The sequence below is a fragment of the Gobius niger genome (genome assembly GCF_951799975.1).
Source record: "Gobius niger genome assembly, chromosome: 2".
Taxonomy (NCBI): Eukaryota; Metazoa; Chordata; class Actinopteri; order Gobiiformes; family Gobiidae; genus Gobius; species Gobius niger.
This window is the reverse complement of record NC_136853.1, coordinates 21,534,991-21,549,679: the sequence shown is the minus strand read 5'-3', so window position 1 is coordinate 21,549,679 and position 14,689 is coordinate 21,534,991. Positions and strand designations below refer to the sequence as shown.

Below are 14,689 nucleotides of genomic sequence, written 5' to 3'. Positions count from 1 at the left end.
GTTTCTTTTTGAACCACAGTGTTTGTATCTTTATTTAGTAACATCAGCATGTTGAACAATTACAAACAAAGTACTCAAAATATATAGATACTTTTTACTTATACTTGAAGTTACTTTCGACATCCACCCACATATTATGTTAAATTAGTGGTGGGACTCCATTAACATTTTTAATCAAGATAATTATGGCCTTTGTAATTAATTAATCGCATTTAAGCATCATTTATTTAGGGGTTTGTATTTACTTTAGATGCTTCTTTGTATTTTCCTGCATTTGAACTCATCTGAAGTGCAGATGTGAGGCCTGTGTGAACAGTTCCAACACTTTTTGGAGAATAAACGTTTTAAATAGGTTTATGTCGGCGCTAAACTGTGTGAATAAACAACTTTGACAGTCAAATTGTGTTTGGCTTTATGTGTCGTTTGTGCCTAAGCAACGTCTGCAGGAAAAAAAGAAACTGAAGTGTCAAAAGTTAAGTGCGATTAATTTTGATTAATATTTTTAATCGTACTAAACCTTACATCATTAATTAATCGAAAAAAGCCACGGCCCCATGTTAAATATAAAAAATAATCAAGCGATAATGCCAAACTAACTCACATTAGCATGTGTGAGTACCTTTATGCTTTCTGTGCTTATTTTACGTGGAAGTTCCACACTTAAAAGCTCAAATAACAATTTATCTGTAAAACAAAGACATACTGTAATTAAATTACATTAAATCTGAGTCAAGAAGACAAATATCTCATCATCAGATCCTAGACTTGGAGTAAACATACTTTGGGCCGATGCTGACAAAAGGACAAAGTGCAAAAGTGCTCGCCTGTTGGAAACACTGTCCTGTGGGCTTTGTGTCTCACACACCCTGAGGGACAGCTCTGTTTATGCATGTGAGCAGCTTAAGGCTTCTTTCACGTAAACATTAAAACTCAGCCATGATGTTCCAATGTTTAAATAATTTGTCATTTCAGGAGATTTTCTTGTTTACAAAATGGATCAGAACAGAATATAAAACTTCAGATATTAGGCTGTAAAACGAGTGTAGACTCGAACCAAAAATCTATAAACATTGAGTTGCCTTATGTACCAAATGCGTGATATAAATAAACTTGCCTCTCCATTAATCCGTACAATTGTTCTCCCCAACAATACATTCAATATACGCACAAAAAACATGCCTGAGTTACTTCGTGCATAGAATCAAAAATGCAACTAGTGAATTTTGCCTTATACAATCTGCACAGCCGGGCAACCGCCATGATTATTAGCCCTTAAAGTTTTCAAAGATTTCTGCAGCCTCCAGCCAGGACCTGAAGCAGGCCAGGCCCTTGTCTCGGATCTGCTTCCTGCCCTTGTCCGTGATCACATTGCCGCTCTCCTTCACGATCACTAGTTTGGGCACTGCAGTAATCTTGTAGCGTTCCTTTAGTTCACTGCAAAACAAAACAAAACATTATTGCAAGAGCTCTCATGTTAATAATGAGTGGTCATATTAGAATAATGTCATTGTATGAAATATTGTTTATAGCCTAATCATAAATGTCTAATCAGTGACACACTAATCCCATTCCAAGTATCAATCTAGCAACATAATCTCAATTAATTTGCTATATTCAAGCTTACAAAGAGTCATTTAACACTATTATTCCATACAGGTCAGACTTACTGTTTGTAGTCATCCGTCCAGGGCAAAGCCAGCCAGTCTCCGTGCATGTCATGGTAATACTCCACCATGTCCTCCGTGGACTTGTCAGACGAAATAAAAACTATTTCAAACTGAGCCGGAGGGTCACTTTCTTCCACCAGCTCCGTGTAGAAATCGCACAGGATTGGGGTAAAGTCTCTACAGGGGGGACACCAGCCCGCAGAGAAATATATTCCGACCACTTTATTCTTAAGCGCCTCCTCAGGATCAACAAAATCCCCGTCTTTATTCAGAAGTGTCCTCCCTGCAAAAACGTCCACCATGTCTCCAGCTGTAGGACTCTCTTCAGCTCTTCTCTTTAATTGTCGCCTGCGCTCATGTTTTCACAACTTACTTCTTGGAGAAAGCTTCTCGTTGACATCGATATTACCGATGGACTAAAGCTACTTACAGCCAATCCTGTTAATCACCCGTGGACCAATGAGGAGCCACCGTGAGCAGGTATACATCCTCCACGTGGTACTGACTCAAAACAAGCTTACCCCATGGGCCCGGCTCTGGCTACTGTCTGTGATGGCTACTCCCCTGCTCCAGCCCATGCTCCAGCCTCCCAGCTGCAGCCCGACACTGCACCGCGGCGGCGGGGCATGGTACTGACACAGAAGGTGAACTCAAGGCTGCGCATGCGCAATAGAATGCAGAAACTTTCGGGACCTGTCTATGCGCCTGCCTGACCGACAGGAGGATGTGCGTTTATCTCTCTGTGAATTCGTATTATTCGTATTCGGAGGAATGTTCTCCATCCTTTGACCAAACCTGAAACCAATTTGTTTTAAAAGGCAAAAAAGGGATATGAACGAAATCTGCCCATGCATATGACAATTAAACTGTTGCTTTTTATTATAATGAATCCATTTTTATGTTGATGTTTTATGGATTGATTTGATCTGCTTTTTTTTGTCATTTTATGCAACTGTGAAGCACTTGTGTATGAATTGAGCTCTACAAATAAACTTCCCTCGCCTTTCCACAGATTGGCTGTTTGTTTAGAGGGTTGAGTTTAGTCAAGAGGGAGCTGAGAGTTGTCACTGATGTTACGCCACAATGGCTGTCTATTGTCATTGTTTTGGTTCATGAATTCCACATTCAAACCTTTAATGTTTCCCACAACAATGAAGACGAAAACCGCAGGACCCCTGTTTTTAGTTAAGAAAAAGTCTATTTGCTGTTCAATAACAAAGCTTTCATTTGATAGAAGGCGGGTTCTTCGTTGCCACAATGGCTGACCTGATTGGAAGGTTAAAGTTCATGTTTTACTGAAGGATTGATCCAACTGTAGATATAAACAACACATTACATGGTACAAGCTTACCATCACAGAGTGGAGGGAATGAATATTGACTGCAGTGTACTTTGAGAAACTTGTAACACAAGCTTGTAAAGCGCAATACAAGTGTAATTAATGTTTATTACTGTCCTGTCAGGCTTTTGACCAAATCGGCTCTGTTTTAAAATCACAGCTCAGTATTATTCAGTTATTGGAAAATGTTTTCTCAGTTTTATTTTTCTGTTTACTTTTTATGCGACCCTCGACCCACGACCCGCGACCCTGGACGCACCGAGGAAGCTGGATTTCGGCTCACAACCCAAATGAGTTCCACACTAACCCTGGATAAGGCTTGACCCTGGTACCAGTGTTTGTTGTGTTTTATTGTGTTTTTAAATAAGATGGAGGCACTAATGTTTTATTCTGTGTACGTCAGTACAGTGTTTGTATATTATTATGAGGCTGTTCACTGTTGTACCTGTTACAGTGTGTGCTTTAAAACTGTAAAATAAAGTCAGTGACAAAAAGAAAAACGCATGACAATTGTATGACCTCGCACAGCATGGCCTTTATACCCGTCATTAACTGAGGTTTTGCATGGGATGTCATAACGTAACATGGCAGTTGCTATTCAATCACATCAGCAGCAAATTGATGTGTTGTTGTTGTTGTTGTTGTTTTTATTTAAATGTTGGTAACACTTAACATGGACTCTATAGTATTAGTGCTCTTTGGACTCTATAGTATTAGTACTCTTTGGACTCTATAGTATTGGTGCTCTTTGGACTCTATAGTATTAGTGCTCTTTGGACTCTATAGTATTAGTGCTCTTTGGACTCTATAGTATTAGTGCTCTTTGGACTCTATAGTATTAGTGCTCTTTGGACTCTATAGTATTAGTGCTCTTTGGACTCTATAGTATTGGTGCTCTTTGGACTCTATAGTATTAGTGCTCTTTGGACTCTATAGTATTGGTGCTCTTTGGACTCTATAGTATTGGTGCTCTTTGGACTCTATAGTATTGGTGCTCTTTGGACTCTATAGTATTAGTGCTCTTTGGACTCTATAGTATTAGTGCTCTTTGGACTCTATAGTATTAGTGCTCTTTGGACTCTATAGTATTGGTGCTCTTTGGACTCTATAGTATTGGTGCTCTTTGGACTCTATAGTATTAGTGCTCTTTGGACTCTATAGTATTAGTGCTCTTTGGACTCTATAGTATTAGTGCTCTTTGGACTCTATAGTATTAGTACTCTTTGGACTCTATAGTATTGGTGCTCTTTGGACTCTATAGTATTAGTACTCTTTGGACTCTATAGTATTGGTGCTCTTTGGACTCTATAGTATTAGTGCTCTTTGGACTCTATAGTATTAGTGCTCTTTGGACTCTATAGTATTAGTGCCTTTTGGACTCTATAGTATTAGTGCTCTTTGGACTCTATAGTATTAGTGCCTTTTGGACTCTATAGTATTAGTGCTCTTTGGACTCTATAGTATTAGTGCCTTTGGACTCTAAAGTATTAGTGCCTTTTGGACTCTATAGTATTAATACTCTTTGGACTCTATAGTATTAGTGCTCTTTGGACTCTATAGTATTAGTGCTCTTTGGACTCTATAGTATTAGTGCTCTTTGGACTCTATAGTATTAGTGCTCTTTGGACTCTATAGTATTAGTGCTCTTTGGACTCTATAGTATTAGTGCTCTTTGGACTCTATAGTATTAGTACTCTTTGGACTCTATAGTATTAGTACTCTTTGGACTCTATAGTATTAGTGCTCTTTGGACTCTATAGTATTAGTAATGGACACTTGTGGGCGTCAGTGAGCGTGCGTGTTGCGTGTTATTTCCTCCGCCCGCCGCTCTGGACGGTGGACTGAGGTCAGAAGGAAAGGAGCTTCTCTGCCACTGACTTCCACTACTGACTTTCTCCTGTGCTCAGATCAACATGACGTCGACCTCCACTTTGTCGAGCATGAGGCGGCTGGTGGAGCAACTCAAGTTAGAGGCGAGTGTGGAGAGGATTAAGGTAATTTGATTTTAGAAAATACCCCAAATGATCTTCATGATAATAGTACTGTATACTACATAGGTGTCATAATATTGGCTTATCTTCACATTCTTTATATAACGGACCATTATACAAATACTTGTACTTGTCCAAGAAACCTCGATTTTCTACGACACACAGAACTAGTTTGATGGTTTTGATTGTTGGTCAATTCAAGACAATTGTTTTTTGCGCGCAATACAGTATCATGCTGCATTCCAATCTATTTACTTCAAGGTAGAACAGCACTATGATAGTACTTGTTTGAGGAAAAGCTGGGACAAAGTATTTAAATGTTTTTTATTTTTTGGCCAGGTGTCTCAAGCAGCTGCGGAGCTGCAGCAGTACTGTCTGCAGAATGCGGGCAAAGATGCGTTGTTGGTGGGAGTTCCCACTGGCAGTAACCCCTTCAGGGAGCCACGGTCATGCTCTATTGTATGATGAACATGAGCTTGTCTTGAGGTCAGGATGACTGAAGTTGAAAGCCATTTTAGTTTTTCTGTGCATGTCAACACAAGGGGAGATCGTAGAATAAACATGACTGCATTCTTTTTACAGATACTGACAGAGGAAGACTATGATCACCTGTAGCATTCTGTTGAGAGTCTGTTTTTATACATTTATACTTTTTATATTAAATTTAATTGTGAAAACCTCAAATATTCCAATTTTTCCCTTGTGTGTACTGGTAAAGAGCATGGAAGAATAAAGTTATAATATAGGGATTATACTAAGCGGTTGTTAAAAGTCAAACTGTAAATTGCTCCTTGGAATCTCTCTGTGTCCGAGCTTCCTGAACTTCTGTCTAAGTTAGGAGCACAAAGCTGCAGAGAGGAAACTGAGCCTTTCCTGTTTAAAACAGCAACAGAGACAAACACCCAGCCCTATAAACCAGTGTGTGTGTGTGTGTGTGTGTGTGTGTGTGTGTGTGTGTGTGTGTGTGTGTGTGTGTCTGTATGTGTGTGTGTGTCTGTGCATGTGTATGTGTGTGCGTGTGCGTGTGCGTGTGCGTGTGCGTGTGCGTGTGCGTGTGCGTGTGCGTGTGCGCGTGCGTGCGTGCGTGCGTGCGTGCGTGCGTGCGTGCGTGCGTGCGTGCGTGCGTGTGTGTGTGTGTGTGTGTGTGTGTGTGTGTGTGTGTGTGTGTTTGATCGTGGTTGATTTTATTTTTTTACAAGACCATTGTTGTGGAGACAAAGACTAGATTAAAACTTCGAAGCTAAAAAGCTAAATGCATAATGTCGGCTTCATATCAATCAGCTAAAAGACATAAACATGCATCAGTGTCTGCGTACATTGGTGTATGAATGGGTGAGTGTATCCTTGCTGTAAAGCGCTTTGAGTGCCTAATGTAGGTGGAAAAGCGCTATATAAGTTGAGACCATTTACCATTTACATTTACCATTATCGCTGCTATCGTTGGTGTTGAAAGGTCAAAGGTTATCTCATCTCGGGAACTCGGGCATCAAAATGATCTCCGTTTCCCAATGGAAAATACGAGGTGAGGTGGCGTTCATGTGCGATTTTCTACTCAGCAAGTGGTATTTACCATAATTACGAGAACACATGAAGGCAGCATAAGTCTGGGAGCCCCTCCTCAGCTAAACGTTACACTATGGTCTGTTTGAAACACAAGATCAGGCTCTTAGTCAGCAAGCCAAACTTTTTTTTTATTAAAAAAAAGAAGCTGTTTCAGTACCTGTACTGCAACATCTTTACAAAAAAACAATTTGAGAGCTTTGATAATTATAGAGAACTTTTTCAAATTTATGTTTGGTGTTTTTTGAAGGACTTGGCTCCACGGCTGTTTACAAACCTTTGTGATCCAGCCGCTCCAAGCTTCTCCACATGAGCTCTACCTTTCCGTCACTCTACTTTTGGACAATCTGCTTTTGCAGTGAGGTACATTTTTGTATTTTGTGTCTCCCTGTGTGTCAGTCAGACCCACCGGGACATCACTGAGATCACGCACGCTCAGAACAGCCCGGTTCATTTCTTTGCCTACAGGTAAATGGATATTACTGCCCTCTACAGGCCATTAGACGCAGTTACAAACATCAGCATCAACTCGATTTGTCTCTAACGCCTTTAAGACGTAGACCTCTTTTATACATATAAAAATAATATTACTTTTATATAAATGTTTTAACCCTTTAATTGCCAACTTTCTTACCCAAAGTTACTATAGTGCATGGTCCAAAAATATTTTTTAAATGCAAAATGGGAAATTTCTCTTCTGGCTGCTGTGGCCAGATGTCTGTGAAATTTGACCCGGAGGATTTGTTACAGGTAAACTGTATTTATGTCGTGGTAATTAGTAATAAATCACTATAGTGTTGTGGGAGCTGCGACACAAAAACGTGCTTCTAAGCTTTAAAAAAAAAAATGTAGGGACAAAATATTTTTTTACTTTTTATTTTTTGTTGAGGGAGACCTCTCCTCTTGTCATACACATACAAATAATATATCAAAAAAATATTAAACATTATTATTTTGTTGCTTCGAATCCACAGACTTACACTGTGATCACTGTTTTTACAGTGATTACAGTGATGAGATCATTTTTACCGAGTATGCATGTTATTCCCATATTAGCAGTGCTTAATTTGTAGATTAGTATTTTCAGCAACACTTTTGATGCGATGGATTCAGGGACACTCTCATGTAACACCATCATATCAGATCAAATCTTTGCCAGATCCTTTACCCTGAAAAGCTGAAAATTGGGGGAAATGCGTTCCCCCAAACGGGTCAAATTAAGCACTGCATATCAGTAACAACTGCATTACTCCATTGTTACAGGATCTTGCACTTTATTGTGAGAGTTTATAATCAGAGTGAATCTGTGGAAGTGTTTAGTGGGGGCAAGACAGTGTTAGAGATTTTTTAACCGGTATTTGTACAAAAAATATTGTAATTCTCCGGTCTTCTCCATAACCCGTGCACACAGCTGGTCCTCAAGTCTGAGAGGCCGTATTTGCCACTGCAAATGTTTCTTGTTTTGTGCAAACACTCTGGCCACACTTTGGGCACCGCTGATTTCAGAGGATTTAAAAGTGAGCTAAAACAGATTGACACCACAGGCTACAGAGAGAAGAGACTTTATACTCCAGCATTACTTTTATGAGGCCTCTCGAGGGCTGTGGTCCAGTGAGGGAATGAGGAATGTGAACTTAAAACTCAAATATGTAAAAGGAGTTTTAATCTAAATTGAAATGACCTAAACATTCACTCAGATTCTGTTCTTCAGATAAGATGGATTTCTGATGATAGAACAGTGGAGTTTGTATTAGATCAGTTTAAAAACAAGAGCTCAGTGTTAAGAACCCCGGAGCAGGGACAGACCAGGACAGAGCGGGACAGACCAGGACGGAGCGGGACAGACCAGGACGGAGCGGGACAGACCAGGACGGAGCGGGACAGACCAGGACGGAGCGGGACAGACCAGGATAGACCAGGACAGCGCAGGACGGAGTGGGATGACAGGTGGCTGGCGCTCGGAGTATTCTGGTTTGGTAAGTACTGTATAATCAACAGAGCTGGAACGAACTACTGACATGCAGAGTGTTACGATCTGCCACCGCTGAGCTCACTGGAGAGTTCTTGAATCTCCTTGATAGTAGAGTGAACTCAGCTGAGGACCTCAGCACACCTGTCTTCACTCCTGCAATGAGGAAAAGGGGAGGGGACGGAGCCAGCCACTCAGGGAGTGGCAGATGAGGTCTGAGGTGCAGGAGGGGCTGTGACACTTAGAGCCAATAAATAGAATAAAATACAAGTATTTATTTCATTAAAGATACATTTGATTGTAAATCCTATACACAAATGCACAAACAAGCGTGTTTACTGTGAGCGGTTCACGTCCAGCACGTCTCCATGGAGATGTTGACTAAAGGCAGCTAAATATTAAATAGGTTGGTCCTCGTCCAAATCCACTCTTTGATCCCACACCACAAGAACAGCCTTTTCTGTGTCTCGCTGGTCATTATGAGCATGTTTTATATTGCTGGCATAAAGCTGTGCAGCTGTGCCTTTAAATACAAGCTTAATGAACAGCTATAAATACACTTCTGTGTTTTGCTGTCATTACACTTCCACCTATCATTCATTCTCAAAGTGCAGCAGGTGACAGGGCAGCTCAATGGAGTTGTATTTCCCTTTAAAGGTGTGGGCGGGTACCAGAGAGCCGAGTGTTGGGTTTCAGTCTTGCCTTTTCACACACTCCAGAGTAGTGTGCACCAGGCGAGCGCTGCTCTTTGGATAATGCGTCACACTTGTTGCCTCTGTGAATTCACCGGCCTGAAGGAAGGAAATGTGGACATTGAACTGCACGGAGAAGAAAGTCTTGACGTCACTGTCGTCTGTGAAATAAGCTATGCTTTGATGCCCAGATGAGTAACCTACTAGAGCTAAGTGGGGAGATGGCCAGAGTGTTCACATTCTTTGTGGGGGTACTGGCAGGTAAGGTCATTCTGATCATTAGAAGCAGGGTTTTCATTAGGTTCGAATTCCACTTTATATATTTTAATCATAGCTTAATGATGATCATGATCCAGTCCTATCATACTGACAGCTGAAGCAGTTAATGCTTTCACTTCAGCAGGCTCTCCATTTTGTACATTTCACTTTGCTTAGTTTAGGGTCAAATTAAGCCCCTTGAAGACCTGCTGTTGCCACTCACTGAATGTGAAAGGTGAGGTGGGCGTTTATGTGCCTTATTTTGTCCAACCCGTTTGAAACCATGACTCAGCAGCAGCTTATTCGTCCCACAGCAGATTTAAACATGCACCTCATATGTTGGCTACGTGATGACTTACCTGGTTTCTGCCGTAGGTTTGGTCTTCTACTCAGAGGCCGTGTGGAATACGACTGAGGGGCCCTCGGCCAATGCAACTGAGTGTCAGTACCATGGCAACGGAGACAACTGCACAGGTAGATAAAGACGGGTGGGAACAGGCTGCTGTGTTGTAAACGGAAGCTTTGAAGATTTATTGTGGCCAGTGTGGAAATGAATAAAGCAGGGGTCAAAATCCTTGGTATTTTATGGTAGATTATTGTTTTTGCCTCATTAACAAACAAAAATAAAAGACTTCTCTTCAATCAACCGGATCATGACTCACATTTCCTCAGCAATGTCCAAGTTAATTACTAATCTTGAAACTGGATCATTCTGCAGAATACGATATCCAGTTTCAGTCATTACTCATTATTGCTCTCACTTGCCCGGGAGTATACGTTTACAAGCTCCGCCTCTGAGTCACATATTGTAGCCGCCATGTGGAAGTCTCAGCCCCACTAACTGACACAACATATGAAGTGTATACATAGGTCTTTCCAGTGAATGATTTGTCAGGTCTGCAACATATATCATATTACACTGGTCTATTTATATACAGTATGAGGTCACTAGTGAGGGTGCAAGAGCAAGCTGACAAATGCATTACTCTTGTGTCACATCTTAACATTCAGCATGATGAAACGACTGAATTATTAAACTGATTTCTCCATGAAGACACAGGCACGGGGCAGTGGCATGGTCACTTTTCCACATGTCCATTGGAGCTTACTTATTACTGCATTCATGGGGAGTGTCGTTACATCCAAGTAATGGAAGAGCCGTCTTGCAGGTAATAGAATAGCATATGTTTAAATGGAATATCATTTAATACAGTAATACATTTCCTGTGCACCTTATTTAACTGCTGTTCTTCTCAGGTGTGAGCCTGGATTTCTTGGATCCCGGTGTGAAATTCGGGATTTTGAGTGGCTCAAAGCAGAAAGGAAACAAATCATAATCATCTGTGTCAGCGTGGGATTGGTGCTGCTCATTCTTCTTGTGGTCTTTATTTGCCTCTTCTCACAGTAAGAATGTCTTAAGTGCCATGTCAGTCAATTGTAGCCTTTTAGTTTTTTCTCTAATATTGTGTTTCATTTCAGCCGCAGGGGTATATTGTGTAAACACAAGCAGAGACATGGTGTTGAGCCAAGAAATGGCACAGGAAAACTCCACAGGGACGTAACCTTGTCGTTACTACCTGACTCCACAGAGCCACCAGATACAACTCACACTGTGTGATATGAAAACAGGTGTGCTCGCTGCTTCTAGAGGCTCTCAGAGGAATGTGTCCATTCCACAGTCAGCTGCTGCCTTTTGTCACTGGAGTCAGTGTGACGGACCAAGGCTGGAGCCTAAACACTTGATACATGCTGTGATATACCTTAAGAAAGTGGGATTATGTTATTCCAAAATGGCAGCACGTCTGAAGATCAACAGAGGAAAACGTCCCCACAGTTCTGTGATCGAGGCTGTGACGTCAGCCGGGTGGCGCCTCAGCAGGAGGTTTTTTCCTGCCAAAGTTGTGCACAACAACAAATGTCATGCAAAAACCTGTAGCTCCAGCTGCCAGTGGATGATAGCAGTTAATGGGAATACCAGGCTTTGTAGAAGATGTGTCAGCCCTGGAAAAGGACAGAGAGGAGATGGATTCGAGGATTCCTCAGAAACTATGGAGCACAAACGTGCAATGTTTGGACAGATATGCAGTATTTATTCATCAAAGATCATTTCACAATTGTTTACCAAATGTCTGCGGAGGGAAATCTGTTGTTACTTATTTGCTAAAGCAATGCAAAAATGGTCTTCGTACTGCTGGGAAAGCGTGATCCTCCCAGCTGGAGTTGAGAAGTTGTGATGCTCCACAGAACAGTCGTCCTGGAGTGTGCCGGTACCTTTGTCCGAGCATAATAACTTTCTCAAAACTCTGAAGTCAAAACAATCCTGCTTTTATTTATAAATTGATTCAATGTATCAAAAAATCTTTTGTCAAATCTCCAGCCTGAGATAATTTGTCATTTCCATCGCAATTTCCAGACCAGTTATTCTAGTTGATTGTATGAGTTGTTTTTTAAAAGGCGTAGTGATAATGACCATTTAGTCACATGGTGGTACAGAGTGACCTACTGCTGGTATTTGGGGGTTTGTTGAGGTTTTAAAATGTGGTTACATTCACATCTTTCTTTGTTCATTATATGTTTGATATTATGCAATGATGCATAATATCACTATGGGATGCAATTAAGTTATTAATATTATTGAAACGTCCCAATAATGTTTTTGATATTTGTCATTTTGGCACTGAAACATGAAGTGGATACAGAGCAGTCGAAAGACATCCTGGGCCCGGAGCAAGAAGGATCACATGACATTGTCCCTTCTCTTTTCATGGTCTCAAGTTTTGCAGGGGAACAGCAAATTCAGAAATAAATCCATGGTTCAGAAGGATATATCCCAGAATTTGTTGGATTGGATTCAAATGATCCTGATCCTCTCAGATATCAGATTTCCAAATCCATCCTGCCTCCAGGATCATGGACAGAAAACAGGAAGTAAGGTGGGGCTTTTACGGAAACAACAAATAGATTGACCAGAATAACAAAATTCAAATCAAATATTGTTTATGTATCATTCCTCTGCCTCACCCTGCACAGGTAGTCTTTTTCTCATCCTCTCCCAGAGGCCTGGAGCTTGAGGGTTCTGCGAAGTATCTCTGCTGTTCCTAGAGCTGCACTTTTCTGAACTGAGAAGTTAATGTACTTCCTGCAATCTGCTATACATGCGTTTCCAATGACATCACACACAGTTCCGGTGGCCATTTGGAATACCGAAGTAGCATGCAATACTACAACATGTAACAATATCTCTACTCAGTATGAAAATGAAAGACATCTGATTGACTGTGGCATTTTAATGTTATCATAATCATTGCTTAAGAAGATAACAGATAAAACACGAGACAGAGACGCACGTTTATAAAACCAGCAGATGTGGCACAGACGTAGCAGCTCTGTTTCTGGATCAAACTGATCCAGATTTGTCACTAAAGTTTTGAAAGACCAACCAGAGGCTAAATTGGATCTACAAATCTGGATTTGAATCTTCAATAGTACATCTGGTTTGAAATACAATTTTGGAAAAATCCATCTGGATAAATGTTGATGGATTATTGTTGAAATACTGGGCCATTATCTGGCTGCTGTCTCTTCAGTTAATGAGTCATGATTCTATTCCTGGAGCGACTTTATGCAGTTTCCTACAGACGGGTGTGTCTGCAGGATTAAAGTTTAATAACTGGTCTTCAGATACGAAAGGGCAGAGCTGGATTTGGAGCCGTCGTCTCTCAAGAACAGTTGATCAGTAATCTGACTTGGTCATGTGATCATCACATCTTTTTTCTCACTTGGGGATCATCACACCAAAACTGGTGATTACATTAGAATGTCTTTATTAAGTAAATGAGTAAGTAGGTTAGTAAGTAAGTGCTTTATTTGTCATTGTACAACTGTACAATAAGATTGTGCTCAGGTGTTAGTCCTGAGCCGCTGCGACTAAGCCGCGCTGCCACTAAGCCGCGCTGCCACTGTGGGTGAACCTGACCAGCATGTTTTGGAGGTAGAGGAAACCTGGCTGCCTTCAGTCTCCGCTGATCCTCTGAAACGGTGCAGCGCCTCCTGGGTGTGTCCTTGTTTCAGAGCGTGTTGTCCTGCGCTGGTCAGCTCCTTCCTCTTCCTCTTGTGCAGCCCCCCCTCCACCTCTCTGCTCCACATCGTCTTTCGCCATATTCTGGTGAAAGATAATGTGGAGCACAGAAACCACATATACAGCTTGCAGAAAAAGGCAAAAAAAGCAGCTGTACCAAGAGAGAGAGAGGTTGCTGTTTGCTTACACGTAGCCAAGTATTGTTTACTAATACTATTAGTAACATATACTGACAGCGGAAAGTGACTTTTTAATCATAAAATGTCCGACATTTAGACAAACGACCGAAATGTAAAAAGTCTGGCTAGAAATCCGGATGTTATTTTTATATTCTCTAAAGCAAAGACTTTTGTGGTCCATTGTTGGTTTTGTGCAGGGAACCAAATAAACCACAAACAGCTCAGACGCTCAAAGGATTTTTCCTGCCACAAAAGTGGGACAGACAAAAATAGCTTCTTGGCTTAATGCTAGTGTAATGCTAATCAGTAATCAGAACACTTTTGAAATAAAGTAGTTGGGTTACTTTTATGGAGTAATCCTTACGCTGACAACCAATGCCACTATTTCAATGTGATTGTGATGGTACAACGGCTGCATCAGCTTCATTTCTAGAGCAGAACATACTCAAGCAAACAGGAAGTGAAGTGAAGGACAGACCTGTGATGCTGCGGTTTTATTAGCGATTGTGCATTAATGTGCGAACAGGGTTATAAATAATTTTTAATTTATCGCCAATAGGTAGTGTTCATGATATAGAATGTGATGATGTCATAATGTCAGATGGAGGGCAGAGCCAATGCAATTCTATGGGAGAAATAGAGTTTTTGGAAGAAATCTCCAAAACGAAAAATGACAAATGTTTTTCCTCTTCAGTATTTGATCGTGATTGGATTCACAAACCTGTGAGATTATCTTTATGTCTGAAAGTCCTTTCTTTTGGACAACATCACACTCAGGTTTTCGCACATTGTCACCACCTTTTGATGTTTTTCAGAGAAAATAATTGGACATTAGTTCATATGTGCTGACAGGAGACAATGAACTTTGTGACAGTTTTTGTTTCATGTGGATTCCTCCAGTAATGACTGAGATATGAGCCAAAAAACAAAGGCATAAATACATGCATTTTGTCAGT

At 40.9% G+C, this 14,689-nt stretch overlaps 3 protein-coding genes across 3 annotated transcripts; 2 read left to right on the top strand and 1 right to left on the bottom strand.

Moving 5' to 3' along the window:
* Window positions 1–1,141: 1,141 nt before the first annotated feature.
* Window positions 1,142–2,184, bottom strand: nxnl2 (nucleoredoxin like 2). The gene is made up of 2 exons (XM_079551981.1): window positions 1,668–2,184; window positions 1,142–1,434 (listed from the first exon to the last, which is right to left on the bottom strand). The coding sequence occupies exons 1-2, from the start codon at window positions 1,967–1,969 to the stop codon at window positions 1,266–1,268; spliced, it is 471 nt and encodes a 156-aa protein (XP_079408107.1). The 5' UTR covers window positions 1,970–2,184; the 3' UTR covers window positions 1,142–1,265.
* Window positions 2,185–4,891: 2,707 nt separating this feature from the next.
* Window positions 4,892–5,645, top strand: gng10 (guanine nucleotide binding protein (G protein), gamma 10). Its single transcript, XM_079552078.1, has 3 exons — window positions 4,892–5,000; window positions 5,337–5,483; window positions 5,580–5,645. The coding sequence occupies exons 1-2, from the start codon at window positions 4,920–4,922 to the stop codon at window positions 5,460–5,462; spliced, it is 207 nt and encodes a 68-aa protein (XP_079408204.1). The 5' UTR covers window positions 4,892–4,919; the 3' UTR covers window positions 5,463–5,483; window positions 5,580–5,645.
* Window positions 5,646–9,223: 3,578 nt separating this feature from the next.
* On the top strand, window positions 9,224–11,265 carry btc (betacellulin, epidermal growth factor family member). The gene is made up of 5 exons (XM_079551986.1): window positions 9,224–9,479; window positions 9,852–9,950; window positions 10,531–10,645; window positions 10,734–10,880; window positions 10,956–11,265. The coding sequence occupies exons 1-5, from the start codon at window positions 9,410–9,412 to the stop codon at window positions 11,092–11,094; spliced, it is 570 nt and encodes a 189-aa protein (XP_079408112.1). The 5' UTR covers window positions 9,224–9,409; the 3' UTR covers window positions 11,095–11,265.
* The last annotated feature ends 3,424 nt before the right edge of the window (window positions 11,266–14,689 follow it).

What these genes read in the sequence shown, in the direction of transcription:
- nxnl2 (XM_079551981.1), bottom strand. Translation starts at nt 1,969, where the DNA reads ATGGTGGACGTTTTTGCAGGGAGGACACTTCTGAATAAAGACGGGGAT. An exon ending in TGGACGGATGACTACAAACA is followed by an intron (nt 1,435 to 1,667) that starts GTAAGTCTGACC and finishes TTTGTTTTGCAG; the next exon opens with TGAACTAAAGGAACGCTACA.
- gng10 (XM_079552078.1), top strand. Translation starts at nt 4,920, where the DNA reads ATGACGTCGACCTCCACTTTGTCGAGCATGAGGCGGCTGGTGGAGCAA. An exon ending in CGAGTGTGGAGAGGATTAAG is followed by an intron (nt 5,001 to 5,336) that starts GTAATTTGATTT and finishes TTTTTTGGCCAG; the next exon opens with GTGTCTCAAGCAGCTGCGGA.
- btc (XM_079551986.1), top strand. Translation starts at nt 9,410, where the DNA reads ATGAGTAACCTACTAGAGCTAAGTGGGGAGATGGCCAGAGTGTTCACA. An exon ending in ATGGAAGAGCCGTCTTGCAG is followed by an intron (nt 10,646 to 10,733) that starts GTAATAGAATAG and finishes TGTTCTTCTCAG; the next exon opens with GTGTGAGCCTGGATTTCTTG. An exon ending in TTTATTTGCCTCTTCTCACA is followed by an intron (nt 10,881 to 10,955) that starts GTAAGAATGTCT and finishes GTTTCATTTCAG; the next exon opens with CCGCAGGGGTATATTGTGTA.